The 26,716-nt window shown below is 41.6% G+C and overlaps 1 protein-coding gene across 7 annotated transcripts in view; it reads left to right on the top strand.

The window, feature by feature from the left end:
- Window positions 1–26,716, top strand: part of IPCEF1 (interaction protein for cytohesin exchange factors 1) — a 90,172-nt gene that overhangs the window by 29,254 nt on the left and 34,202 nt on the right. For 4 of the 7 annotated variants that reach the window (XM_054194677.1, XM_054194674.1, XM_054194675.1 and 1 more), the window contains 3 exons: window positions 11,276–11,326; window positions 17,571–17,607; window positions 18,274–18,443. In XM_054194677.1, the coding sequence (XP_054050652.1) occupies window positions 11,303–11,326; window positions 17,571–17,607; window positions 18,274–18,443 (231 nt within the window). In that variant the 5' untranslated portion in view covers window positions 11,276–11,302. The other 3 variants (XM_054194672.1, XM_054194673.1, XM_054194679.1) reach the window with 3 other exon arrangements.

Here is a 26,716-nt window from a genome sequence, read left to right as displayed (position 1 = left end):
AATTTCTTCCAGGAACAGCTTCTGGATACAAGCACCATCAAAATACTGTACCAGCTGAGTCATATTAATTGTGCTTATTTTCTTTTAATCTAAAGCAAATGCTGCAACTGCTAGGCAATTCAGTTTAGCTTAAATCTCTTTTGTAGTTAGTTAATATGTCTCAGCCAACACATAGTAACTTGCTTATGTGTCTGAGCTTTCTGTAGCTCTCTAATACGGTCTTTAAATGATTTGTGTGGATCTCACAAAGTGCGAGGAGAATGGAGATGGTGTCAGTCACATTTTCTCAGAAAGCAACAGTATGAAGATGTTTAGTAAGTAGGAAGCAGCACTCCCCAAATTTGTTATTGAACATCTCTTCAGTTAAGAACAAAATAGGGAACTGGGAGGGGAGAGAAGAGGGGGTGGAATAGGGAAACAGGAATTGTTGTTGTTGTTGTTGTTGTTATTATTATTATGTACTAGCAATTTAGTGCACTGGAGGAGTTCTTTTCAGGTATGATTTTTGTCTTGTGTCTCTATCTGGAGTCTTGTGCATTACCAGCACACTTAAAGCACTTCTCCTGCTGAGATGAAGATTGAAGCTTTACTCTAAAGTGACACATAGTATGTGCCATTGCAGGGGTAAGCAAGATCCTTCAGCAGTTTTCTGTCTTCTGGATGCGTTCTCTGTGCCCGGCATAAACTGCATTTCCAGTAAAGATGTGTTGTGGAGATACAAACCTAGAAAAACAGTGAATCACAGCAACTTAACTGTGGTCTTGGGTTCCTGCACCACAGAGGAGACATTTTGATCTTGTTTTGGTTAGTTGCTGAGTCTGTAGGGCTTTCTCCAGTTCCTCCACTTTGATAACTTCTGATGAGACCTACTTTCAGATAGTAGTTGCATTCTGGCCTGTTTGCCTCCTGGTGGAAACCTTAGGACAGCTTTAGACACAGCTACTCAGCATGCTTAACTATTTTGCTCCTACTTTTGGGCCGTAATATTGCTTTATACTATATCACATTATATTATATTTGGGCCCTATAGTGCTGCCTGTGGAAGTGGAAGGACGTCGCGTGCTTAGTTAAAGTTTGTATCTTTTCTCCACTGCTGCTTCCTCCTTCTTTCACTTTTAATGAAGTGACACAGTAGGAACATATTGGTTGCACATGCAACACATTATAAAATGTGCTGAAAACTTGACTGACATCCAGTTTGAACAGCTGTTCGACCTTCTGACCTGACTTACAAAGCCCTGTGGAGTTTCAGCTGTGGCTACCTTGCATTCAACATTTCAGTTTTCTTTTATCCTAATATTTGTGTGAGCTCACTTTCTTCTGCAAAGAATTGGGGCTTAAACTCTGGAGTGGCAGACATTTATAAAAAAAAAAAAAAAAAAAAAAAAAGACCTGCCCAAACCAAACACAAACATTTTGAGAGTGAGTGCTCTGGAACAGTTTGATTTTCTTGTTTGGAGTAGCTTGGAATTTTTCTTCCTCATTGATCTCACTAAATCACAGATTGATGGTCAAAAGTCTGTCCACTTCAAGAGAAGTGGATTTCTTGCACCAACCTTCTTAGGAATTTGAATGTATCTTATATTATTACTCAATTATATGTAAGTTATAAAATTGAAATTTAAGGACTGTAATGGAATTGAAAAATAAATATTTTTAAATCAGGACATAATGAACTTTAGACGTTTTAGACATGATACTGGGGCTTGATTCCAATTAATGTTTTTGTTGTGCTATAAGTCTCAGGAAAAAGAAAGCTTACTGGAAAAAGGAAATAATATTGTGAGACAATACAGCTGAAAAAAAAAGTATTTTTGTCTAATTAGTCAGTTATTAGACTGTTTATCTAAATTGTGTTTTTTGATAAAAACAATTAACTTCATTTTTTTCGTGATAATAAAGCTTGACTTTTCCTTCAAAGCTCTATATTTTTTAACAAAGTTGTTATATTTCCTATTTTAAAATCTCTGGGTTTTGGGAGGAGAGCAAAAAAAATTTTTTTAAAAATTAAAACATTGCATTCTCTGAGATTCTCTGTGGAAGAGAAGTACAAAGTAGAACTAATGATAGCTTGAAGATGAGAAATCACCATGATTATGGTGTTCTTAGTGAATAAAACTCACATTAGTTGATGGGATTTAAAATTGTCACGTTGGCACGTTAAAATCATTGAAGTGTGATGCTTATCTTGTTCACATTTAGACTTTCTTCAAGATATTTCTTCATCACTGAAAAAAATGGACAATAAAAGCTCTTGCCCAGAAAGACGAAGTGCTTACTGGTATTGAGTTGGACTTTTGCATTCAGATGTTCCCCTCAGAGCTCTATGAGCTCACTGAGGCGTTTCTGGTCATGCCCACGTGTCTGAAAAGGACCGTCACCCATCATGAGATAGTAATTCAGTTGTGTTCTGCCACGGATGTGCCTAGAGGAGTTGTATCCAAATCTTTTGATGATCTCTCAATCTTTCCAATCTTTTCCATGACTTTAATGAGACAGGAGTATCATAATCTTGTTGTGCTTGACAATGCTTGCAAAACAGATGTGCTAAATTATATCTGGTCAGAAGGCATGAGAAGCTTTCTAGCTGCCAACCGAAACAGGATGCATCATGGCACTTATTTGACTAAAGCCTGAGAGATCAGCTAGGAAGACAAATACACCATTCCTTCCCTGTGTCAGAAAAAGTGTGTGTTGCAAGTTGTGTCACGGAGTGAGCTGATTTAAATTGAGACAATTTAAATTATGGATGTTTCAAATCCCTATGTTAGCCTCAGACTCTTTAACTGGTATAAATTACAGCTCTGCTGCAATGGGAAATACCAAGCGTGGGGTTGCTTTTCTCCAAGCATTTACTGCTCGTTAATTATCTGTACTACCATGAGGGTTTTGTTGCCAACTTCTCTTGTTGTCAAAATAGCACATGGCATGAGAGGGAAAACTGAAGTAACAATTACAAGTAACTTATTTAAACAGGATCATAAAACTAAGAGTAACTACTGAGTCTGCAATTACTGTAAGCTATACACTACCATTAAATGGTTGATAATACGAATTTTATTTTGTCTTTATGAATATCTTTTATCATTGGGAAGTCTTAAAGTTATTTTGTCTATTTGTTTTTCTTATGTAAAACTTGAAATATATTTGTATGAGAATTAAGTTAAAAAATGGAGGTACTCTATATTGGAACACACTCGTCTACGTATAAAAGGACCTAAACAGCTGGGTACTGGTTTGGGAAAAAAAACCCCAAACAACTGAGAAGAGAGAGAATCTCTCCTTAGAAGAAAAAGGAGAGAGACAGACAGAGACTTAACATTGTATAAAGTATTGGGAGAGCCATAATATAGTGGAATTTAGGGGAAAATGTTTGGTGAAATACAGCTTACGACATTAAAAAAAATCCAGACCTGAGAAAACCTGGAAATAGTTCCTGTGAAAGAACAAGTTCGCCTTCTAGTTTTATGTAAATAGTTTTACCATATTACCTTCTCCTCTAAAGAAATGCTCACTGCTTTCCTTTCAGATTTTACTACAACGAGGGCAAGCCCAGAGGAAAGGAGTAAGGAAAAGTGTTCATATAAGAAGAAAGTGCCTGATGTAGTCAGAGCTGCATTTGCAGGAGCAACAAATAGTCATCTTTAATGATTTATTTCTGTGTGCAGATGTTCTGGCAAAGGCTATAGTGTTTAAGAAGCAAGAATTGTAGTAAATCCTGAATGCCTAGAGGTGCTGATGGCTGCAGAAAAGTATTGCAGCAATCTTTTGCAAACAGTAACAGTTTTTTCTAAGTTTTATTTCATCTCCCAGGGTGAACCAGCTTGTAATGATACCCATCTTGGATGAGACGCCCTTTTCATGCCGGTGGGAGGCTATCTTCCAGCAGATATTTCTTACTACTCTCTTTTTGTGTGGTGTAGCAGGCTTTCTTCCCTTGCTTATTGCAAACATAAGTTAAAGTAAAGACTGCTGGTAGCTATTTGCCCAGATAATAAGAGTTAACATGATAAGAAGAAAACCAAATCTACTGCTGAAATAGTCTAGAAGCAGGGAAACCATTAATGAGTGACCTGAATTCCCAGGGCAAAATGTTTCCAAGAGCTATGTTTCTATCATCGTTTGAACAATCAGCCATTGGAATAATCTCCCCAGGGAAGTGGTGGATTCCCCAACATCGGAAACTTTTAAGATTTGGCTGGACAGGGTGCTGGGCCATCTTGTCTAGACCAGGCTTCTGACAAGAAAGTTTGGACCAGATGATCCTTGAGGTCCTTTGCAACCTGGTATTTGATGATTCTATGATCATATCTTTGAGTCTTTATCCTAGAGGTGATTTTTTTGCTTCTCAGCAGTCCGTATCTGGTCTAACTCAGACCAGCACAGGGCTCCCAGTCACCTGCCCAGCTTGCTGGTCTGCCTGTCCTGGACCTTGGAGAAACTTGATGTTATATACTAGCACATGGACCTGGGTGTTGATTTGAGGGATGGGTGCCGGTTAAATTTCTCTGGAAAAGCTCTGATGTGAGTACTCTGGTTTTCTCCGTTCTCTTGTTCCTGGGGAAATGACTTTCACCCATGGGGAAAAGAAGACCACATGCAAATCTTTATGGATGACCAGGCTTCATTATAGCACAGGAGCAGTTTCACCTTCCTGGTGCGACCTGCCAGGGCAGTTTTGCTACACCTCGCCCCACTGAAATTGCTCTATTGCAGAGGTGATGTTTCTGTACAGTACGTGTATTTCATGTACTGTGAAGGGTGAAAGAAAGATAAACTCTTCAATGCTCCTGATCTTTTAAAGAAGAACCAAACAGGACTCTCAAGGCTTCTGTTTCTTGTGAACTATGCAAATGTGGAGTGCAAGTCTTTGACGGAAGAAGCAGCAAGTCCCCAGCCACTTCTTCCTTACTTCGTCCTCATAATCACCAGTATAATGATTTTTCTTTACTTTTAAAAAGCTCTTCTCTTGACATTTCTCTGGAAGTGCGAATGCTGGCCTTTTGTATAGAGCTGTTGATATAATGAACATTGTCTGGGTGGAAGAAAGGAGGAGAGGATTCACATCTAAGCTTCAGAGAGCGCAAACAGTAGCAAATTTTTGTGGCCTTCTGTTCTCAAATGCAGGAGCCAAAAGTGTGCTCCTGTTATCCTGAATGTATTGCATTGGAGTTGTGGCCAGATGTAACAGGATTGAATGTCCCTGTTGCATCTCTCGTCAGGCTGGCAGCTCGGGAAATATTGCTTGGGTAACTCTGGCATTTTGGACATAGGAGAAAACTCCATCTGTGGTGTCCTGGAGGGCAACTGTAAACATAAGGAAGGACTGCTTGGCTTCTGCTCTAGCCTTGGGTCTCCTGCCTCAAATCAAATTATTGCTGTCCATGAGCTGGCTTGGGCAATGTGTGGGTGGGGGCTGAGCCCCCCTGGGCAGCGGGAGGCCCTTCCCCACCCAGGGGTCTCCTGCATCAGAGGCGGGTTTTCATCCCTATGGCCACTGAAGGGGAAATAGTAAAAATTATCCAAAAGGAAAATGCCACTATGTGTGCTGAGGGAAGTGCCACAGAGCCAGTTTGTCCTTGAAATGGCGCAGGGCAGAGCTGGAAGTTGGCGTGTGCCAGGCAGCCTCCCCATGTCAGCGCTATCTGGCAGAAATTTTAGCTTCGGAATTCTGGTTCATTTTGATGACAATACCTTTTCTCTGTCTTTTTTCCTCTGAACCTTGTCCTCCAAATTCACAAAAAGTTTTGCAGCGGCTTATTGTCATGATGAAGTTTTTAAATTTTTACCTTCCATTGGATGCATAAAACCTTCTGAAATGCCCTGACAGCAAATGTTTGTCAGAACTGCCTTCCAGTGAGGATGTCTCCGCTCCTGTCACTGCGATGATCCACGTTTACGATTAGTGCAGGAGTTTTGTGCCTTTGTGCTGGGGGGAAACATCCCCCTCGTTCTCTCTTTACATTTGCTGAATGGCTGATCTGAAAAAATAGAGGAGGGAATGATGCTCACTCTCATCTTATCTGTATCTTTTTGCAAGGGACTTCCTTCAAGAGAAACCCCTTAGATTCTTGTCTCAGGAGGGACTATAGGTTTCAAGCTTTTTTTTTCCGTGGCTCCCCTCTGTGTTTCATCTTCTGTGCATATTTGGAAGAGAACAGAAGATCAGGGAAGTGCTTCTTTAGACGTGGAGTGTTCCCTTACCCCTTAACTGAGCTAACTCTTCATCCTTTTCTGCAGCCAACTTAACTTTGCCTGCTTTTGTTGCCTGCCACAGCGAAAGATCCAGCTAAGATGCAGTAGGAATTGCAATATTGCACTTAATGTTACTGGAAATTCTTCCTTGGCCTTCAAACATCGCAACACTAGGAATCAGCTCAACACTATAAGGAATCTGCGTGCAAAGTCACATTTGGGGCAGACACGCTACACTAAGCACCCCATTTTGATTTCCCGTTTTTGTCTGTGAGGCCACAGAGGCAGCTGGAGCATCTCTCTCCTGTTGAACCCCTTCTTTCTTTCCAGCTCCCCTCCTCTTGAAGGCGGTGAGCGTGGACTCCTGCAACTGCTTGCTCAGAGCTGTTGACGCCTGTGATCTGCGGCTCTTGGGCTTCCTGGCTGGACCGACAGGACCTGGCTGTGATCCGAGCAGGGCGATGTCTCCAGACCCTTTCTGCCTCCGAGACGGGAGCAGTGAACTTTGTTCCAGTTTTTCCTGGCCCTCCCCCAAATGGAGTCAAAAGTTGTCTTTTTGAATTGCTCGCAGGGGCGGGGATTGAATAATTTCAAATGCATTTGAAAATAAGGTTATAACCAATGGTATTATAATGCGGCAAATGCGGTTTCTTGCTGTGAGGCCTGTGATAAGAACCCTTTCAGCTTTTCAAAGGGTAATTTTTATTTAGCATGCTTAAATTTATTCATTGTGGCCAAAGCTGAAGGTATACTCTGAAAATTATGATGATACTTCCTGTTTCCAGTGCTAAGGGTAAATCTGTAGTTACATATGCAATTGGAAACGTGAAGTCATGGACACTAGAGTGGGTGGGACACAACTTCACCAGGCTGGAATGGTCCATGAACTTCTGCGAAAAGTTCCTTAATGTCTGTTTGTCATTGCTTAATGTCTAACTTTGCTGGTGAGCCAGTAAATGAGAGAAAACCTGCAGATCAAGAAACTCCTTGTACAAGATGGTCAATTTAGATAGCTAATTAACCAGTTAAGTAACTGACTAGATCTGATTAATTAGTGGTTAATGGTAAGGTTCTGTCAGATTAAATTGATCTCTGGTAACCCAAAGGACAATTATGAGTTTACAATCACTGTGATTATTTTTTCCCCAGCATTGTTTCAAGAACCCCAGTTAGAGGTAATGTGGTAATTTGGGACTGTTATGTAAGGCTGTCTCCTTGCCACAGGACAGTGCATCAAGCGCTGCTACAATTTGGGGCAATGCTATTCCTAATGCTTGGTAAGTGCGATATGTGATTAAGTAATCATTGATTTTTTTTTCTTTTTTTTTTAGGGAAATTTTTGTAGCACTATCACTAGTTTCATATCGCCTGTCAATTCATTGCCCATTGAAGTGCAGATGGTTGCAGGCAGACAAATAAACACAAAGCAAACAGAGATGTTAAAGCTGGTGACCAGTGTGAGAAATGTAAATAGAAGGAAGGCAAAAAGCTTATTTTCCAGGTTGTCTTACAGCTCTGACTTGGTGCTTGGTAAAGCAGAAATTTTTTTTTGAGTCTTCTGTGTCAATGCCATCTGAACAGGAACTGAGCTACGCAGATTTTGGGTGCTTTTGCAACACAAATAGTTTGAGTCATGTTACATATCTCAAATATTTTGCTCAGAAGCAGTAAGGCATATGCCCACTCTGGATGTCATCTGAGGGATGCCTGGAAGGCATGTCTGGCAAGCTTACACCAATATCATCGCAGATCAATGTACTCACTGGTAGCTTGTGACTGGTAAGACACAGCGTCAGGCCTTGTGGATTTTGACTTCCACAGGAGGAATATTACTAATGAATTAAGATTGTTTTTTTGCAATTAGAATCATTGGAACCTCAGTGGGTTTTTTCCCCTTTTTTTCTGCCCTTAACATTGCCTTTGATCTTTAACAGAGATATTTCTATTTATTTCAGAAGAGATGATGTAGTCAAATGGAAGTGATTGCAAGATATTTCTGATAAGTCATTTGCTGTGTTTCCACATCTGTTGCATCAGCTCTTACTCATGTACCTATTTGTTTATTACTCCTCTTGAAAGAACAGGAGTGAAGCGGGACTAATAAAGCTATGCAAATCGATATTTATAGGTCAGTTGTTGAATCAAAATTAAAAAAACCCTCAAAAAATTGAAATAGATATCTTTTTGCTGAAACCACATTTGACATGTTGTATACAATTCAGAATGAAATTGAGTGAGTTGTTTGGGGCACCTCCAAGCAAAGACAAAGAAATCTAGGTATGGTTTACAAACTGATAATGTAAATCCATTCCCTTTGCTTTTATCGAGTAGATCCATTACATTTTATTCTCCAGGAAGTGAGAGATTCAAGTTTGTTTTCTCCTTTATAAAGCTGCTTGGAGTAAGAGAGGTTTCACTGTGCCTTGTTTTATTTTCTCTCTGGCTTATTCCGCTTTGCAATTTTAGTGGATTGAACATCCATCACAGCAGACTGCTATCCTGGTGCACATTTTCCATATAGGTGCCTTAATCTGTAGGCTGGAGGTTTTCCCTCTCCTTCTGTTCCTAGATCTTACCTCCTTGCAAATGGAGAGGCTTAGGAAGAGGGCCGGAATCCACACCTTGGTGTTTAGTGTACACCTTTGGGGGTGAGACCCTGCTTCAAATTCAATGTCCACCTAAGTCAGGACGAGGATATGCACATGGGTGTCTCCAATCTGTAATATAGTTCCCTGAGTGCTACGAAATGAGATGGTCTGGGCCAAGTCTTCTGCTGCAGCTGTTCCAGTTAGGAATTGGGACACCCTCCTGGTGGTATGAACCCAAGTGTTGTCTCCTACTAACCTCTCGCTGACATGCCAAGCTCCGGAGCTCAGGCGTAACTTTCATGGGCTGGGAAGCTCTTCTGCCAGAAAAACCACCAGCCCTGAGTACACTCCTGGGCTGCCGTGGTGTGACCACCTACCATCACACAGAGGGCACGTGAAGGGCACAGCTCAGCCAGGGATGCTAACTGCAGTGTCTGGGATGGGAATACTGGGGAGTGGGGGGCTATAGTTCCCAGAGACAGCCCTTGCAGATTCATGCTGAACCATCCAGTAAGGTGGGTATAGACTAGCTCTACTTGAGTAGCTACATTTATCCAGCTCCTTCTCCTAATTCACCTGTCTGTTTAGAAAGGATAGATGATTTTCCCACAATGCATCTGCAGAAAATTGAAAAGAAACACTTATTTTACTGTAGTGCAGAGATAAACAGGTTATGCCCTTCTGAAATGTTGGTTTTGCAACAGTTGAGTACACTTGAGTGGACGTAAAAATCCTAATGCTATTTCACAGTGTGACTAATCTCACTCAGGTTGGGTTTACTTAAGAGAAATAAACTCAGGTTATGTGTATGAGAGTTATTTCTGCAGTGAACATGTGATTTTTTTTTTTAATACCTTTCTTTACACAGGGAATAGTAAATTATACTCTTAAATAGAATGAGACAGAAGTCAATGCTGCTTTTGAAAATTGGATGTTGGCTCAAAGATTGCTTATCCAGTGTCTGGAAACTAAACAAAAGTCTGAGTTCAAGTCACTGAGAAGATTCTGCTGAAATCCATTTCAACTCCTTTGGCACAAAGCATGCAGGCGGAAATATTTCCTTGGCAGTTAACTAACATTTCTCTTGCCCCTGGTACCGTGGCTGATTCAAATCTGTGCAGTTCCTATAATTACACCCCACCCTCTCCAAACCCAAAGGACACATGAAATGAAGAAATGACAGGAAAAAGGCCACAAGTCACAATAATTACTATCATTCGTTCTGTTATTCCCTTGCTTTCTGGCTCAGTGTTTGAGGCTTGACGTTAATTTGCTTGTATAACTAAAGGTGTTTCCTCTGCTTGTTTATACTAGCTATGATTTCTAAACATCCTTGGAATTATTTGCCATAATGTCTCTCCTCATCATGATATTACTTCAATTTGAGCCACTTATAGATAGTGCTTCTTTCTATTTTGGAAGAGAAACTGCTGGGAGCCAGAAAAATATGTGTTTGTTTGCCTTTCTATTTTTGGTTTGAAATTGCTGGAAGCCAGTAGGTGGGTTTTTATTTTCTGTTTTAAGATTTTATTTTCAAACTAAAACAAATATTATGTATGAGGATTGGCACATATCTTAAATTACTGGTTTTAGTAACAGGAAAAAGTTCTGTTAGAAATTCTTCTGAAGTGTGGCTCTATTTCTGGAAATCCTTTCTTGCTCACTTCAACAGAGTCTTGTATCCTCTCCCATTTCACTGAATGATTCTTTCATACGCAGAGGGGTGAGTTTTATAGGAACTGTGCTGGGACTAAAAAGTTGGTGTGTTGTCTTTCATCTTGTACACTGCACTGAGTCTTTCATCATCCAGCCAAAGGAAAATCATGTAAGGAGTTGACTATTTGTTGTGTATGCCAAATTAAGTCACCTGAACTGTCATCTAAATGGATAACTGCTAATTTTGTTTGTCTTTGGAAAATAAACCCTAGAATCTGCTGTTGGACTGCACATATTTTGCTCTCCAAAAGGAAAAACTGCAATTCACTATAGAATCTCCAGTATGAGATCCCATCCTGCTCGGGAGAGTGGGCATATTAGCTAATTAGAATTCTCAGAAAACACCGGGGAATAGCTCAGCCAAATTTAAATCAAAATCTTATAGATTTCTTTCAAAGTAAACCCCAAAACAAATGAAAAGCGCCGCCCCCCGTTTTACTTGTTTATTCTCTATTAATTTCCTAAACCCCTCCCCCTCTCCCCTAAACTCCAAACCACATCCATGAGTTTTATTCTGTTTATTTCTTACAAAAGCTCGGATAACTTTGAATTAGTGTTCTTTAGCACTGATTGACTTCTAAATCGGTAAAATCAGGTCACATAACATAGCATTATCTTTGGAAAAGATCTTTTTTGAGGGGGTGGGTAGAGTGGGAAGGGTAAAGTTAGCAGGTCAAAAGTGTATTAAGACATCTTTTTTTACTCTACTGCCCAGACTTATGTTATATGAAAATATAATGCAGAACTTAAGTAAACAGAAATTTCTCTTTTTACAGCTTTCCCACTAAACTTTGAAACCATTCATGGAAGCTGATGGCAACGCTCTTGTAAGTATAATTGAAGTTATGCCAGAGTTACTGGTCAGCTGAAGAGGCATGTTGAGGTTCTGTCCTTGTAATCACAGAAAACTGTGGATAACAGCAATATCAATAAATATCAATATCAATAAATATCAATAAAGGACATTGTAGAGAGGTTGGTGCTGGTCTCTTCTCACAGGTAATTAGTGATAGAAAAAGAGGGAATAGCTTCAAGCTGCAGCAGGGTAGGTTTAGGCTGGACATTAGGAAAAAATTCTTCACAGAAAGAGTGGCCAGACACTGGAATGGGCTGCCCAGGGAGGTGGTGGAGTCACCATCCCTGGATGTGTTTAAGATTCATTTAGATGTGGTGTTAAGGAATACGGTGTAAGGGAGAACTTTGTAGAGTGGAGTTGGTTGGACTCGATGAGCCCAAGGGTCTTTTCCAACCTAAATGATCCTATGATTCTATGATCTAAACAAGGTGTTGCTTATGGGCAGGCTAAAGCTACCACAGGCTGCCCTGGTTCTGCTCTAAGGGTGAAATGAAGTCTATTGTGTGGGCCTGATGCCACTTTCGAGTCCTACCCTTCAACAGATGAGAAAGCAGTAACTTAGGACTCATAAACTTAGCAAAGGATTTTTTTAGCCACACACCTATCTAAACCTTGAGAAGCTTGAGGAAAATACAGCTCTGTAGAAGATGAACTATTGATTATATCAGCCTTTGGTGCTTTCTCAGACTCACGCATTGTGACATGAGACATGAAGCCTGGTCTTTAGTATTAGCCCAGCGCCGCTGCTTTTGCTTGTAGAATGATTTTTTTCTTTCCCCCTAAACAGCCTCATACTCTCATTTCGTCCAATTTTTTTTTCTCCGGGAGAGTCTGCAGGCTGCAAGTCCCTCAGTCTCTAGGCAGAACCATCCCCTGGGGTGATCCTCAACTGCTCCTGGCAGCTCCCCAAGGGGATGCTGCCCACCCTAGTTTGGTTCCCGGCAATGATTGCTCAAGGCTACCCATTTGGAAGAGAGGGTGGAAACATGTAGCCTCCATGATATATATTTGCAAATCCTTGCTGTCAGGCAAGGACAAGGTAAGGGGAGCCACAAGGGTGTGGGCCTGAGGAAGCTCTAGCAGCTGCTAATGAGTGTGAATAGCGGCCCTTGACCTAGGGTGCCTGGAGCCTTTGATGAAGCTGCCTCTGTTTAGGGAGGGTCAAGCACCCTTTAACTGTGCTCTGGAGGGACCTACCTAAGATCTAGACCCAGAGGGTGGAAAACGGACCCATCAGTTTGTGCATCAGGGTGTGAAGGAGTGCAGTAAGGGGCCCTCAGTTGAAACTGTGCTGCTGTAACAGTCATAAGTCTGGTGGTAACAGGGCAGTTTCCCCAACATACGTCGCAGCAGCTGTCCCTGCCAGGGCAGAAGCTTCCACGCAGACTGAGCTTGAGATGGTGGGTGCAGGCCTCCAAGTCCCAGGCTGCAAAAATTCTTGAGACCTCTCTCTGAGGCCAGGAGAGATGTCCCTCTGCCCTGCAGGAGGTGTGCCATCTTGGAGGAGCTGTGCTGCCAAGTGGAGGAGATACAGGAGAAAGTAAACAGGCTGTGCAGCATCAGAAAAGGTGAAAGGGAGGTAGGGTCTTCTCTGAGACACAACAGCTTGAAGACCCTCAGTCCCCACCTGCAATGGAGAAGTAGGTAGTGTCTACCCCCACTGTCAAAGTAAGCAAAACCTCTGGAGAAGGGGAAGGATGGAAGTCGATGACTTCTAGTACCAAAAGGAAGACTCCTGCCCCACCTAAGAACTTGCAGCTGCAAAATAGGTTGACTGCCCTCAAAATTGAAGAGGAGCCAGATATACCTACTGCCAAAGGACCTCGTTCACCTAACTGTAAACCATACAAGGCTACCAGTAAGAAATGGTGTGTTGTCGCAATGAGCAACACCCTGCTGCCGGGGACACAGGCACTCATCTGTATGCCTGACCAACTGTCTAGAGCAGTTTGCTGCCTGGCAAGGGTCAGGATCCAGGATGTTGTGGAGGGACAGCCAAAGCTTGTCCAGGCATTTGACTTCTACCCCCTGCTGTTATTCCACATGAGCACAAATGATACTGCTGGGGAAATCAGTATACGCCCAGCTGGAAAGCATCTTTGCAGAAAAGGACCTGGGAGTCTTGGTGGACATCAAGTTGAACATGAGCCAACAATGTGTCCTTACTGCAAAGAAGGCAAATTGTATCCTTGGCTGCATTACACAAAGTATTGCCAGCAGGTCAAGGGGAGGTGATCTTTCCCCTTTATTCAGTGCTGGTGAAGCTACACCTGGAGCACTGTCCAGTTCTGGGTTCCTCAGTACAAGAGAGACATGGACATACTGGAGGGAGTCTAATGAAGAGCCATATAAGCATGATTAAGGGACTGGAACATCTAATATATGAGGAAAGGCTGCATGAGCTGGGACTGTTTATCTTGGAGAACAGGCTCAGGGGGATCTTATTAATGCGTTTAAATACCTGAAGGGAGGGTGCCAAGAAGACAGAGCTGTGCTCTTTACAGTGGTTCCCAGTGACAGGACCAGAGGCAATGGTCACAAACTGAAACACAGGAGGTTCCCTTTGAACATCAGGAAACACTTTTTTATTGTGAGGGTGACCGAGCACTGGCACAGGTTGCCCAGGGGTACTGTCGATAAATATCTCCATCCTTGGAGATATTCAAAAGCTGCCTGGACATGGTCCTGGACAACAGGTTGTAGGTGTCCTTGTTTGAGTGGGGAGGTTGGACTAGATGACCACCAGAAGTCCCTTCCAGCCTCAACAATACTGTGATTCTGTGGAAAAAGGGGACCTCTAAACTGACAGAAGTCTGTCACTGAACTTGTCACTCCTCTCATAGGTTTTTGCTCACTGGTGGAGGCTGCCTGGCACAGAAGTTCAGCCATGCTCAGCCCTCAGGTCTCAGTAAACTGATGAGTAAACCAAAACCTGCCAAAAAAGATTAAAACCTACCCTGTATTGCCAGCCTTGCACAAAAATGACGACCCTCCTAAAGTTGCAAGTAACTGTAACATTTTGCATTTATTTCAGAGCTTTCTGAGGATTATTGCTCTTGGATTTTCCCTGGTAACAACAAGAGCTAGAAATAGATCAGATTTTTTTGGTTATTTTTTCAGTTGAACCTGTGATAATGAAATAAGTCATTTGTCATCACGAAATTGAGCTTTGTAAAAAAACATCCACCATGTCTGCATAGTAAAATCATGACATTTGGTTCAGTTTCAGATTGTTCCAGTGACTATGTGTGGTAGTTACAGTATATTCACATCTGAAACTGCTGTTATGCCCCCGGTCAGTACCATTGGTTTTACTGGTAATAACTCTGCCTTCCACAGTATTGTCTTTGTTCTCTGCTAGTGTTAATGTGTCCTATTAGGGGTGAAACTTAAAAGCATCTTAATCAATGTTCACCCAGGCTCACTGAAATGAAAGATTGTTGACTCTCATAAGCCAGTTTTTAGAGGAGGAAATTCTATTTAACTTCTTGAGGAAAGGTTTGCCACTGGAAACTTGCTAAAATTCTGTGTTCTTGTGGAAAACTGAATCCAAATCTGGCTGGTGAGGCATTTTATGACTTTTTAGATTCATTTAAATATAGGTTTTCTATTGGTTTAAGATGAACGCCATTTCAATGAAAACTGTTTGTTTATTTCATAAAATATCTGACTCCAAATGCTGCTGCTTTGGAGAAAGAGGTTGTTTTTGTTTATTCTTAAATCAACAAAATTTGGGAAGACAATTTTGTGAATAACACCAGATTTCATTGCCGCAGTCTAGGTCTTGGGCAGAGCAAAACAGATATTTTTTATAAAATTATGCTGGGCTTCTGAACAGCACTAAAAACATTTAAAATTGCTGCATTCCAGGCTTAGGATTAATTTGTTGAAAATTTACCTCAGCTTTCAGGAATACTGGGAAAGAAAACCAGAAATGCATCTTATTTCATGAAATCTCACTCAGCGATGATTTTATTACAGATTTATCACTGATTTTATCCAGGCAAGCTAAACACAGTCCTGTTCCCCAGTCCACAGGGCTGGGGAAACCGCCCTTCCTTCCCCCATTAATTTCCCAACTCCTCCCATAAAATATGAAGAGACGGGGATTCATCACCCTTGTCAACTTGCAGCAGGATACCATCGTTGCAGCTGAATAAGAAATGCACATTTGTAAATTCTTTTTGTTACTCCCAGCTCTTACTAGGTAATCGGTTTCTTCCTCAGCCTGTATATAAAGGGGGCCCTAACAGATGATTTACATGATATGGATGTTAACCCTTTCTTTACAGATGAGCCACAGACCACGTTATTTTGCTTTAGATGATCAATAAGGTTAGTGGAAAGATCTCTCCTTCTTCCTTGGTTGTTTACAGAGAGCCACATCCTGTCTCAGCATCGCCCTTATGGTTGCACGAGTTTATGTTAAAGATGAAATGACCCCACTGTAGCATCATGGCAAAGATGTGACGTTGCCCCACTACCTAGTTTATGTGCAAAGAGAGCTGCTTCATATTTGTTTTTCTTAATACCACTTTGGATAGCTCTGAAGGAAGGTAATTAGTGTGACTGCATGACCCATTGGTTCATTGAGGCTGTGTGTTATTTCCATGTGTCCTAAATAGGGCATTACTTTCTTTGGAATGAAGACACGAAGGGCGGCCTGTGTAGGATGGGAAAATTGCAGAGCCTCCGATAGAGATGATGTGTTTTCTCATTGCTTTTCTTTGTCTGTTGTCATGGAGAATAGTCTGAGAGAGAGAAAGGCAGTGGTAGAATTAAAAAAAAAAAAAAAGAAAAAAGGAAAAAAGAATACATGATGATTAAGCAGGAATCTGGGATTATTCATTCCTGGTAAAGCCTCCCACAGGTGTGTTGTTCAGGTCATCTCAAATAGGCACCAGATAAGCACACGACTGCGATATGCAGTTCTGCAGTCTGATACGTGCTGCAAAGATCACTGGTTGGAGAAAGTTCTAGCTCTTGTAAATGCTGGTGGCAGTGGCCTCTTCTATTACTGTTTCCAGATGGTGTAGCTTTACTCATCTTAAATTCACCTGTGAGAAGAGCCATCAAATCCTTCAAGAAAAACATGAAATAGGGTTTTGTTTTCCTGAAAAGGCGGCTGGCTAGGCAGAGGGGCTGCATTAGAGATGTTCATAGCGTAGCTCTGCAGTGGATCAGGTAGCTACTGGCTTTGCATAGCAACGTTGTGGCCCAGCATATTAAATCATACGTCACCTTATCCAGCATTTGTCATCCAGAGGCTTCAAAACCTTCCTAAAAATAGAAAAAGGTGAATGCTTTTATTCCCATGCTGGAGATGGAAAAGTGGAGGCAAAGAGAAGTCAACTGCTTTGTCCACAATTGCACGACCAACCAGCCTGTCTGGGGAGAATTTACTCCAAAAGCCAGACCTTGCCTTTCTAATGACCTCTTTTTTGGTTGTGGTCTTCTGGTTTAGTTTCATTTTCTATGTGTTTATGTGGGACGGACAATATGGACTGCAAAAGAGTAAATATAATTCACTTGTGTTACTTTTGCAGTGACTAAAACTCTCATATATGGCCTGGCAAACTTCTGTCATATTTATGTTTTATGGTTTGGATAATCTGCCAGGTTTGTGTGATTGTTTTTTTTTTAATTTTTTTGTTTTTTAAGACATATTATGAAAATCTTACATAGTGCGAAATACATTCTCTGCACTAAATTAAAAAAGAGGAGGGGAAAATCCAATTTTTTTTCTTTTTCAGGATTTCTTAGAACGAGCTAAATGACAATCAGACCCCTGGCATGTATCTTTAATCTCCCCACGTTTGCAAATCCCCCTCAAGGGGGGTAACGAAGCATTAAAACGTTGTAGTCCAACTTTTATTTTTTAACTTCTGAACAACACAGAATACAATTCAGGCAAACACGTAGCAAAGTAGAAGCTGCCTGTGGGTGTGAAACAGGAAGCACTAGTAGATAGACTCATGTATAATAGAGTTACGTTTGCTCTTGCTCAACTAAGATATACATCAATTTTAATTAACACATTTTATGCTTCAGCTACTAACGTCCCTTCAGCAGTGAGTGGGTTATGTGTTTCCATCCTGCATATACCACCAGCATCACCACCGCGTCCTTCTCTAGCTTCCCCCTCCCCTTTCTACACAAATGTTGCAACACAATCTGAAATTTCCTCTTTTCTTTCCTTCCTGCATTTCTTACAGGTTCCCTTGCGTCAGAAGACAAAAAAGAAAAGTCAAGGTAATGAGAGATTGTTTTTTCTTTTCTCTTCTGTGTTCCTCTTTTGTTATTTTCTTAGTATGTCTTATTCTTGGGAGGGTGAGGATTTTATACTGCTACTCAGCTGGTGGAAGGCTGCTTTTTAACTCCACTCATTCTTGCACCGATTCTGAGAAAACAAATGACAACGGGCTGTTCCTTTGGACTAAATCCTTGTGGTATGTTAATTGAATCAAAGCTGGAAATCAATGAGGTAGAATCAGCTGCCTGCACATACGCACACACTAGCGGTTTTCATGTACTTGGCATAATAGTTTTCTCTAGCTGACTTAAATAGATGTATTCTTTTCAGTGCAGCTGTGTGAAGGGAAATATATGCATGCTTCTCTTAAAAGGATCAAAAATTATTTTTAATTTACAAAAACTTGTATATGGTTATCTTAGCATTAGTTAGTGTCTGCGTTATCTATAGCTTACTATTTTGTTTCTGCACATCAGAATGCCTTTCAAATGAGTGTGTTACTGTCACAGCCATTATAAAACTGAGCGACTTCTAAGTATATTTTAAGATATGCTTGGATGACTTGCTGAGATTGCTAAGTAAGGTTGATTTCTTTAATTGGCAGCAGCATCTTTCCTGGTAATGCACTTTCAAACAAGCAGAACACTGTATTTTTAATGGCACAGGGTTCTTTATAATGAGCCGACGGAGGATATCGTGTAAGGAGCTGGGGCAAGCCGATTGCCAAGGATGGCTCTACAAAAAGAAGGAAAAAGGAGCTTTCATTGGCAACAAATGGAAAAAGTTCTGGTGTGTGCTGAAGGAGTCATCGCTGTATTGGTACAGCAGTCAGCTGGTGAGTACAGCGTCCACCCAGCTCCGGGTGCCGGACAAACAGTATCTGCTGGGACCGAGGGAAGGGGAGCTGGGGGTCACAATTTAGATGCACCCCGGAGATGTACCAACAACTGGGTTTGTTTCTCAGCCCTGACATTTCTTGTAATCTGGGAAGCGTCTATGTGAATGTGAAACATGCAGAAAACTGTGCATTTTCTAGCTCAGCAAGTACTTGTGAAATGTTAACTTGCTGTCTGGTCTGCCCTTTAAAGAGCTGCTCTTTGCAGGCACTGGTGGCATTTGAATTTGGGAAGGGTTTTCCTGGGTTGGCCAATTTGCAGACACTTGCTACCAAGCCTCAAAACAGAAACGCTTCTTCACTTCTAATTAGTTTGATTTTCAGAAGTCTCTCACTAGCTTCTCTCTCCGTCCCCTTTCACACTAAGATTAATCTGTTTATTTGTTTGTGTTTTTTTTTTTTAATTTCATCTCTTTTTCCTTTCTATCCCCCACCCCCCACCTCCCCCCACCCCTCCCCCGCCCCGGTTGGCACTGGCAGGATTGCAGATATGAACACTATTAGTCGGTGATATGTTTACTGCTGGTCTTGCTGCTGTCTCATCCAGAGCATTGTATTTAAAGGTTCTCACATTCTGCTGATTTTTAACTTCCTGCTCTGATGAGTTGACCCTAAAAGTCAAATCTGCAGGAGGACGCAGTGTTTCAAATTCAAGGTCCAGCTTTCTATTCAGAGGATGAGCTTTCTTCAGGACAGCGGGTATAGATAGCATTTCCCTTCTAGCCGATCCAGCCCAAGTAGCCTACCGCACTTACAGTGCGAGTGGGAAATAGTCTGAGACAAAGAACAGCAGGTCCTGAATTCCTGAAATCCATTGAAGAAACCAGAAATTAAAAGCTGTAAAAGGTTGGGGCGAGAGGGAAAGATGTAATGAGAAATACAGAGCAAGCCTTTTAATGAAAGGTTATGGCTGAGTTCAAAGAAGCAGTGAGTTCTAGGGAACAGCTGGTTTTATTCCTGGCTGTTTGTTACAGCTTGGCAGAGAGGGTGTCTTGCCCATCCTAGGAAGATTGCGACATAACATATTCTCTTCACTTTGCTCTCTTGCGCTGCTACCTCTAAAAAAAAACCAAACTCCTATCACGTTCAAATGATGGACTGTCAGAGCCCAGAATTGGGATGTGCAGAGCATTAGGGGACGCAAGCAACAACATAGATGGAAACTCAAATTCTTCCATGTGGAATTGTGGATGGGCATCAGGTTTCCTAAATACAAATGGGCTGCTCTGGAAGTCAGCATGTCACAGGCTCAGGAAAGGGTGAAAGATTAAAGAAACCTTTATTAATTCTTAGAGCATTTAAAGAAATTAAATGCAATCTGGGTTGTTTCCACTTTTTTATTTATATTGCAGTGATCTCCATTTAAATTCTTGCTAACTGTTTCAGGGAACAAATGGAATAGTTTAAACCATAAAAAAAAAAACCTCAAACCCTAAACAAAACTTTACTCATGTAAAGAGCATTTCACATTCTCCCTTCAGTTGTGGGTATAGTGTTGGGGTTTTTTAAACAGAATAAAAACTTTGGCTGACATTTGAAGATGATACTAGCTATTCTTTTTTGGGGGAAAAGTGAAAACACCTCTGCTGATCTTGCGCTGTTGTTTTTTGTGGTGTTGTGGAGTCTGATTTAGCTTCCTCTCAAGACCAAGTCAAATACCTGCATGAGAGAAAGAGAAAAGAGAAAGAAAAGAAATAGGAAAAGTAGAATGAATAAATAAAAGGATTTATTTTCCCAATGCTTACAATATCTCTGCTTGAAAGACATGGCCTGGCAGATAGACTCATCAGCAGCATTAATACCCTGCAAATCCTTATTAACATCAGCTGTTCTAATCACTGCTTGCAGCTGTACTTCTAGCCAAGCAGTGTTAAGAAAGGTGAGGTGGCTGGCTTATGTGCCTTTTAGACTTGGGAACTGTCGGAAAGGAATTATTCTGAGGAGTAATTAAGCTGGGGAGGAAATAAAACAAAGCAAGATAAGGTAAAGTTTGCCTTCCGGGAAGAGAGGAGGGGGGAGGTGCAAAGTCCTCCACTTCCTTTAGTTGCTGTGGCCTCGCTGAATTCCACTCTTGGGATCCAGAGAAGCCACAGTCATGCTGATCCCAGTGCTACTTGGACAGCGTTTGTCATTTGGGTGAACTCATCCTTTTAGTCTATGCCTGCTTTTCAGCTGTCACTGACTGCCCCAAAATGAACAAGGCTGAAGAATGGGTGGCATCCTCATTCCGACTTATATCATACGCTCTAAAGAGCTCATGCAGCTTCAAAATACTGTTGGCTTATGTCAGCCCTGACTTCTCACCTATCACAGTTCTTGTAAAGATGCTATCTGGTAGCACCTCTTTGCTTTCAACTTCTGCTGACTCTCACACACTATTTTACGTTAAAAATCTGAGGTTTCTTTGGACAACTTAAAGTGCAGCCTCTGCATAACCGTAGATTCAGGCAATGTTTGCAGAATGGCAGTAACTACCGGGTGTGGGAAGGAGAGGAGGTGTCCTTTGCTAAGGTCTGCTTACTTAAATTGATGAGACTTAAATATGCCCAGAGCCATGCTCAGGGTCATATCTGAGATGATCTCGACCTGCTGTGTTTTCACCGGTATTTTCACCTCTAGATTGATGAAGCAGAAATAGCAGGGACATAATCACTGGCTTGTTTGATATTTCTTTTACTTCTGTGTCTGGTCCATCTTTAATACTGCCTGTGCTTCCACTGCTTTCAGTAGAGTTAATCCTTAGTCCCAACAGGGCACCCAAGGCGACGATCTTAAATTCATAGTTGTGTTGAAAGAGGAGGACCCCTCCTTCTCTTGTCCGCAAGGCTTCCCATGACAGGCTCTCTTTGAGGCTGAAGTGAAAGGTGGTGGTGGAGGAGCAGGCCTGAGGTCAAAGGAACTGGGACATGCTGGTTGCCTGTAGCTCTGCCTGACCACTTTTGTTCTTGTGAGAAATGAACGTGTTTTGTTCAAGGCTGTGTGGAAACCGCAGTCAACCAGACACTGGTAACTGTAGCATAGCAACGGGGTGCTGGACCTAACCTTTTTTTCTAATGGAAATGGAGAAAGTAGGGAGTGGGTGGAATTTGTACAGGAACGTGCTTTGTCCCGGATTTGGGTAGGTAACCTCAGCTGACATTGTGTTCTCGGTGAAGTCTGTCCTTGGGCATCTCCAAAGCTCTGGATGTTTCTGTTGCTCTGATTTAATTTGCCTTCAAGCTACTCTTGTTCTGGGTCTTTCACATGAGGCAGAGCAGGGGAGGTGATACAGGACATTTGTGGTGATATTTGCAGACGGTAGTTCCTTCAATTTGACATAAAATATGTTGTGAAAGCCACAGCTCAAAAGAGAACAAAATAATAAAATACTGAGAAGGGTCAGCAACAGCAGATTAGACGCCATGAGAGTCAAGCTTCTCCTTTACTGAAAGAAAACCAGAACACATAGGCAAATCCAAATTAGCTTTTGACTGGCTAGCTGAGGTACTGAGACTGGTGGAGTTAGGGTCCCGGTGGTCTCAGCAGGCTTGGGTAGACTGCCCTGAAAACTCTTCCCATGTACGCTTGCTCTTTCTACAAAACATGGATACCACTTGAGGCAGATAGATAAACTTTTTTTGGAGCATGGAAGAACCCCCAATCTGGGGAGGGGAAGCTGTTTGGACTAGGAAGAAACAAAGAAGGGTTGGTTTTGCAATGGAAACATAGAAAATGTCAGAGAATGGATCTGAGCAGTCAGACTTTCTGTGTGCATTCAGGAATACCAGACTCCTTGGACAACCGCTCTTTGTTAGCGTTTGCTTCCCTCTTTCAAGTGGGAGGGAGCTCTCTGTAGGGCGCTGCCGTGAAGACGAGTGTTTAAAGAGGACAGTGTGTGATCCTGCCTGCCCCTTCAGCAGTTTTAGTTCTCACACGGAAACCCCGGAGGGAACCAGTACTCCTGCATAGGAAGAGGGGTGGAGGGGGAAGATCATCACGCGTAATCCCAGGCTCCTGGATCCTTGCGCTCATTGAGACTGTGTTGGATAGTGTTGGCTGGAAAGGGACAGAGGACTAAACGGTCTAAAGGTCTTGTGGGCCTTAAGGATAGCTCGGCTGGTTTTTCAAGTAGAGTTGAAATACAGTTTTGCAGGATGTGTTAACAACGGTTGTCATGGGGATTCGGCTGAAAAGAAATATAAATATAAAATGAAAGGGTTGCAGGCTGTGATCTACTGTCACTGTTTATCTTTGATTTTTTTTTTTCCCCCATTCACTGCATTTAAATTGGTCCTCACTTCAACAGCTTTGCCAGGGGCTGTATAATTGCAGTCTTTTAAAAGAGAAACCTTTCACCTTTGAGTTATAGTAGCTGCTTACGAGAATGATAAAAAGTCATTGATGTCGTCTGACTGCGCTGAGGGCTTTGGGGACCTGTGGTCCAATATCTTACACAAATTATTCACAGTTCTATAGGTTGCCTCACTGGTGTACTTGTCAGAGAGAAAAAAGACTAAAAAGTCTTGAGGACTGAACCGCTCCTCCAACATCCACTGGGTCTTCTGGGGCAGCGCTGAAACGCTGTGATGAAGCCACGAGAAGTACCTTGAATTGCAGATTGGAGCTGTTCCACAATAACTAGATACTTTCACTTTACAGCACTATTTTTTAAAATTCTTCTGCGCCACTTTCTGCATTCACTTTAAATACTGAAAAATGTCTCTTAAATCATTTACTAAATCTTTTAAAGCCACAAAATATAGACAAGGTATTGAGGCAAGCTAAAAAGGACATTAGCCTCTTTCAGTGAATTCATGCATTATTTTTTCATAAATATTCTTTAATTTTTTTGAGTGAAAAGCTTTTTCTGTTAAAAAATGGTTACTTTCTTTTTTGCCCCAAGCATTTGCAAAGACTGTTATTATTATTGAAATTATTTTCCCGCAATTGGGCATACCAAAAAATGCAGATTTATATGTTAGGCTAGCCTGCATAAAACCCACAAGAGATAACAGCTTAGTCCTTTAAACATCCTGATTAAATAGGAAACACATCAAGGTTCTTTTAATTTGAGGTTTTTGGGGCTATTTTACAACTTTGCAGTAAAATCTGAAGGAAGTTTGAGTGAAATGTGTGAGTTAAGTAATAACATGTTTAAAGTCATGTTAAAGATAACATTTTGGAGAAAAGAAAACATTTAGAACTTCTATACGTGTTTAATATTTTAAAATGTCATTTTTATTCCAAGATTGACCAAAAAGATGACTTCCACATGTTCTGTTCCTAGTGTTTATTTGGAATTCTATTTGCTGATCGATTGTAATAATGTTGTAATAATGATTGTAATAATGCTCATAAGGTTTTACTGTTATGATTTGGTTTCCTTTTTTCCCTTTCTTTTTTCTAATTATGGAAGTACATACCCATCAAACCCCTCTTTTCTGTTATACAGATGGCACATCTGAGATGCGTACCAATAGTGCATTAAAACAAAAAGTTGACACCGTTATCCTTCTTCCTTTCACTCATATATAAAATGAAACATTAAACTTTTCTTATAAATGAACAAATGTGAAATCACTGACAGAATTAATATAAAACCTGAATGCATTGAACATAATCTTTTGCCAACTGCAACATGTCAAATACCGCATAAGAAGCCTGAAGATTTCTCTGTTGTAAAACTGGTAAATGTAAATTACTGAAATCAAAGCCTACAGACCTACTTTCATTCGCAATTTAGAGAGTACTCCTCTAATTTACATACTCATTGGATATGTCAGTAGTTCAAGTTCCACCTCTGCACGAGTGGGAGCACCCCAGGTGAGTGGCCCCACACTGGCTTACAGGGTGCTGGTAATTCACTAGTCCAATACAAAATCCGAATGCTCAAATGTTTGTGTAAGTTGACAATAGAGGCAGTGACTTACCTAATGGACTTAGTTGCATGGTCTTAATCTCCTCATCAGTGCTTGTGCAGCACCCTGAGCAATCAGCACCCTGAGCAATTTATGGGCTGCAACCTAGACCAATGGCTACTGCGCCAATAGATAAAGCGGGCTGAGCTGTGATTGCATTTGTAACACATAAGGCCAACCTGCCCCAGACCCTAGTCACCCACTCACCCACCTGATGGCTTACCTAGCTCAGGCCATGGATTTGTTGGTGTGTGGGTGGGAGGGTACCTGGGTATATTTCTTCACATGGGATCTTCTGGATCTCTTTTTTTTTTTTTTTTTAACTCTGTTTATTGATTCATACTACAGAGAAACAACTGGCATTGTATATATTTCTCATCCAGAAGTGTGCATAATGATGGCCTTGATACCTCATGAACTGCTTTTTTGAGGTTGGTCTCTGGTGTTCTTAGACTGGTCTTGGGAACCAAACAGGAATGCTAGTGTTTTCACTGCACCTGGTCTAGTAAGTGACCACTATTTTTGGCACAGAAGTGCAGGGTAGTACATTCTCTATCTTTAGTACAATGCAGCCCATGAATAGAGCTCCTCCTTTACTCAGTCCTACTCATTCACTCATCCCTATATACTTGGTGTAGTATGGATCTGGTATGGAAATACTAGCTTAAGGTGTAAAAAATTGATTGAAATACAGATTAAAAAAAAAAAGATTTTAAAAAAAATCTTGTCACTTTTTTTCTTTAGTTAATTGCTATTTTATCTCAAAGAGTTTAGTCTCACTAAATTCCAAACCTGTGGAACGGAAAAAAAGATCCCCAAGCCAGGCTCTAAACAATTTTGACAGATACAACTATAATCAGAGAAAGTTAAAAATCCACAATAGCAAATAAGCATTTCTTGGTACAAATGAAGCCACGTTGCAAAATCAAAGGTTTTTTTCAGCCCAGATGCTGATATTGTGTCTTCTGTCCTGAAACAAAATAACAAATAAATCCTCCCTTCCCTTCCCTTCCCTTCCCTTCCCTTCCCTTCCCTTCCCTTCCCTTCCCTTCCCTTCCCTTCCCTTCCCTTCCCTTCCCTTCCCTTCCCTTCCCTTCCCTTCCCTTCCCTTCCCTTCCCTTCCCTTCCCTTCCCTTCCCTTCCCTTCCCTTCCCTTCCCTTCCCTTCCCTTCCCTTCCCTTCCCTTCCCTTCCCTTCCCTCTCCCTCTCCCTCTCCCTCTCCCTCTCCCTCTCCCTCTCCCTCTCCCTCTCCCTCTCCCTCTCCCTCTCCCTCTCTTTTCCTTTCTTCCCACTCCCCCTTTTTTCTTTTGGTCCTGGAGCAGGCAAAGCTATTTACTGGTGAAAATGCAAAATATAAACCTCTCATATGGATATTTAATACATGTAAACTGCGAAATGATGGTTATGCCATGATTTATCGTATATCAAAGAACAGATAGGCAGAGGTGCAGGGAAGACATCCACTGAAATATCCATTCTGTATCCGTATTTCGGTTCTCAGAGATTTGTACTTCCAAGCATTAAAGCTCAAAGACTTGTCTCGATGAACATCTTTTTATAGTCTCTTCATATTCATGCATAATGTGACTTGAGATGCTGTCAGTCATCTTCATTTATCTTCTGTCTTTGTAATTGTTGTGTGTATTTTACCTGCTTTAACTGAGTGTAGGTTTTCAGAATTTTAATGTGCCCAGGTCTGAGGGCTGGGAGCAACAAAAAAGTGATTCAGGAATGAACACTTTCTGCATTTTGGAAAGTACAGTTTTTCCTGACACTATATGCTACAGACTTTTGCCTACGTTATTGCTCCCGTTAGGAGGAGTCTTTTCTTATTGCGGCTGATCGGGTGAACGTAGGTAGATGTAGTAAAGGAAGATGTTTCAGCTGCAGGCAGCAAGAGCAGGGATTTGAGGCTAACTGGTCACTTCAGTTTTGCTGGTGCCACTCTCTGAGGCAGAGCCCAGCTGACCCGGAACAGAGGCGCCAATGCTCTGTAAACCCTCACACCCAGAAAGGGGTGACTGCATCTAAACAGTGTACTGTAAATGTCTGCCTGGCTTTTGCTACCTCCTGTGCCACGCCTGCAAAGTTCTGGGAGGAGCGATAGCTGGGTAGCCAAAGCCATCTGAGGCTGGTTTGCAGTGTTTAACAACAGAGCTCAGTTGCGTGGGACCATCCCCTTGGACCATTTCATCTCCTGGCATGGGAGCAGCCCGTATTGCCTCTGCCTTGCTCACGTACAGGCCTATATAGGTGACCCGATGGAACAGCCCATGACCCTACAAAATGGTCCATGTTACACTTACCCAGGGGAGA

The sequence above is a fragment of the Rissa tridactyla genome, chromosome 3 (genome assembly GCF_028500815.1).
Source record: "Rissa tridactyla isolate bRisTri1 chromosome 3, bRisTri1.patW.cur.20221130, whole genome shotgun sequence".
In the NCBI taxonomy this organism is placed as follows: domain Eukaryota; kingdom Metazoa; phylum Chordata; class Aves; order Charadriiformes; family Laridae; genus Rissa; species Rissa tridactyla.
The sequence above is the reverse complement of the archived record's forward strand: the minus strand, read 5'-3'. Positions and strand labels throughout refer to the sequence as shown.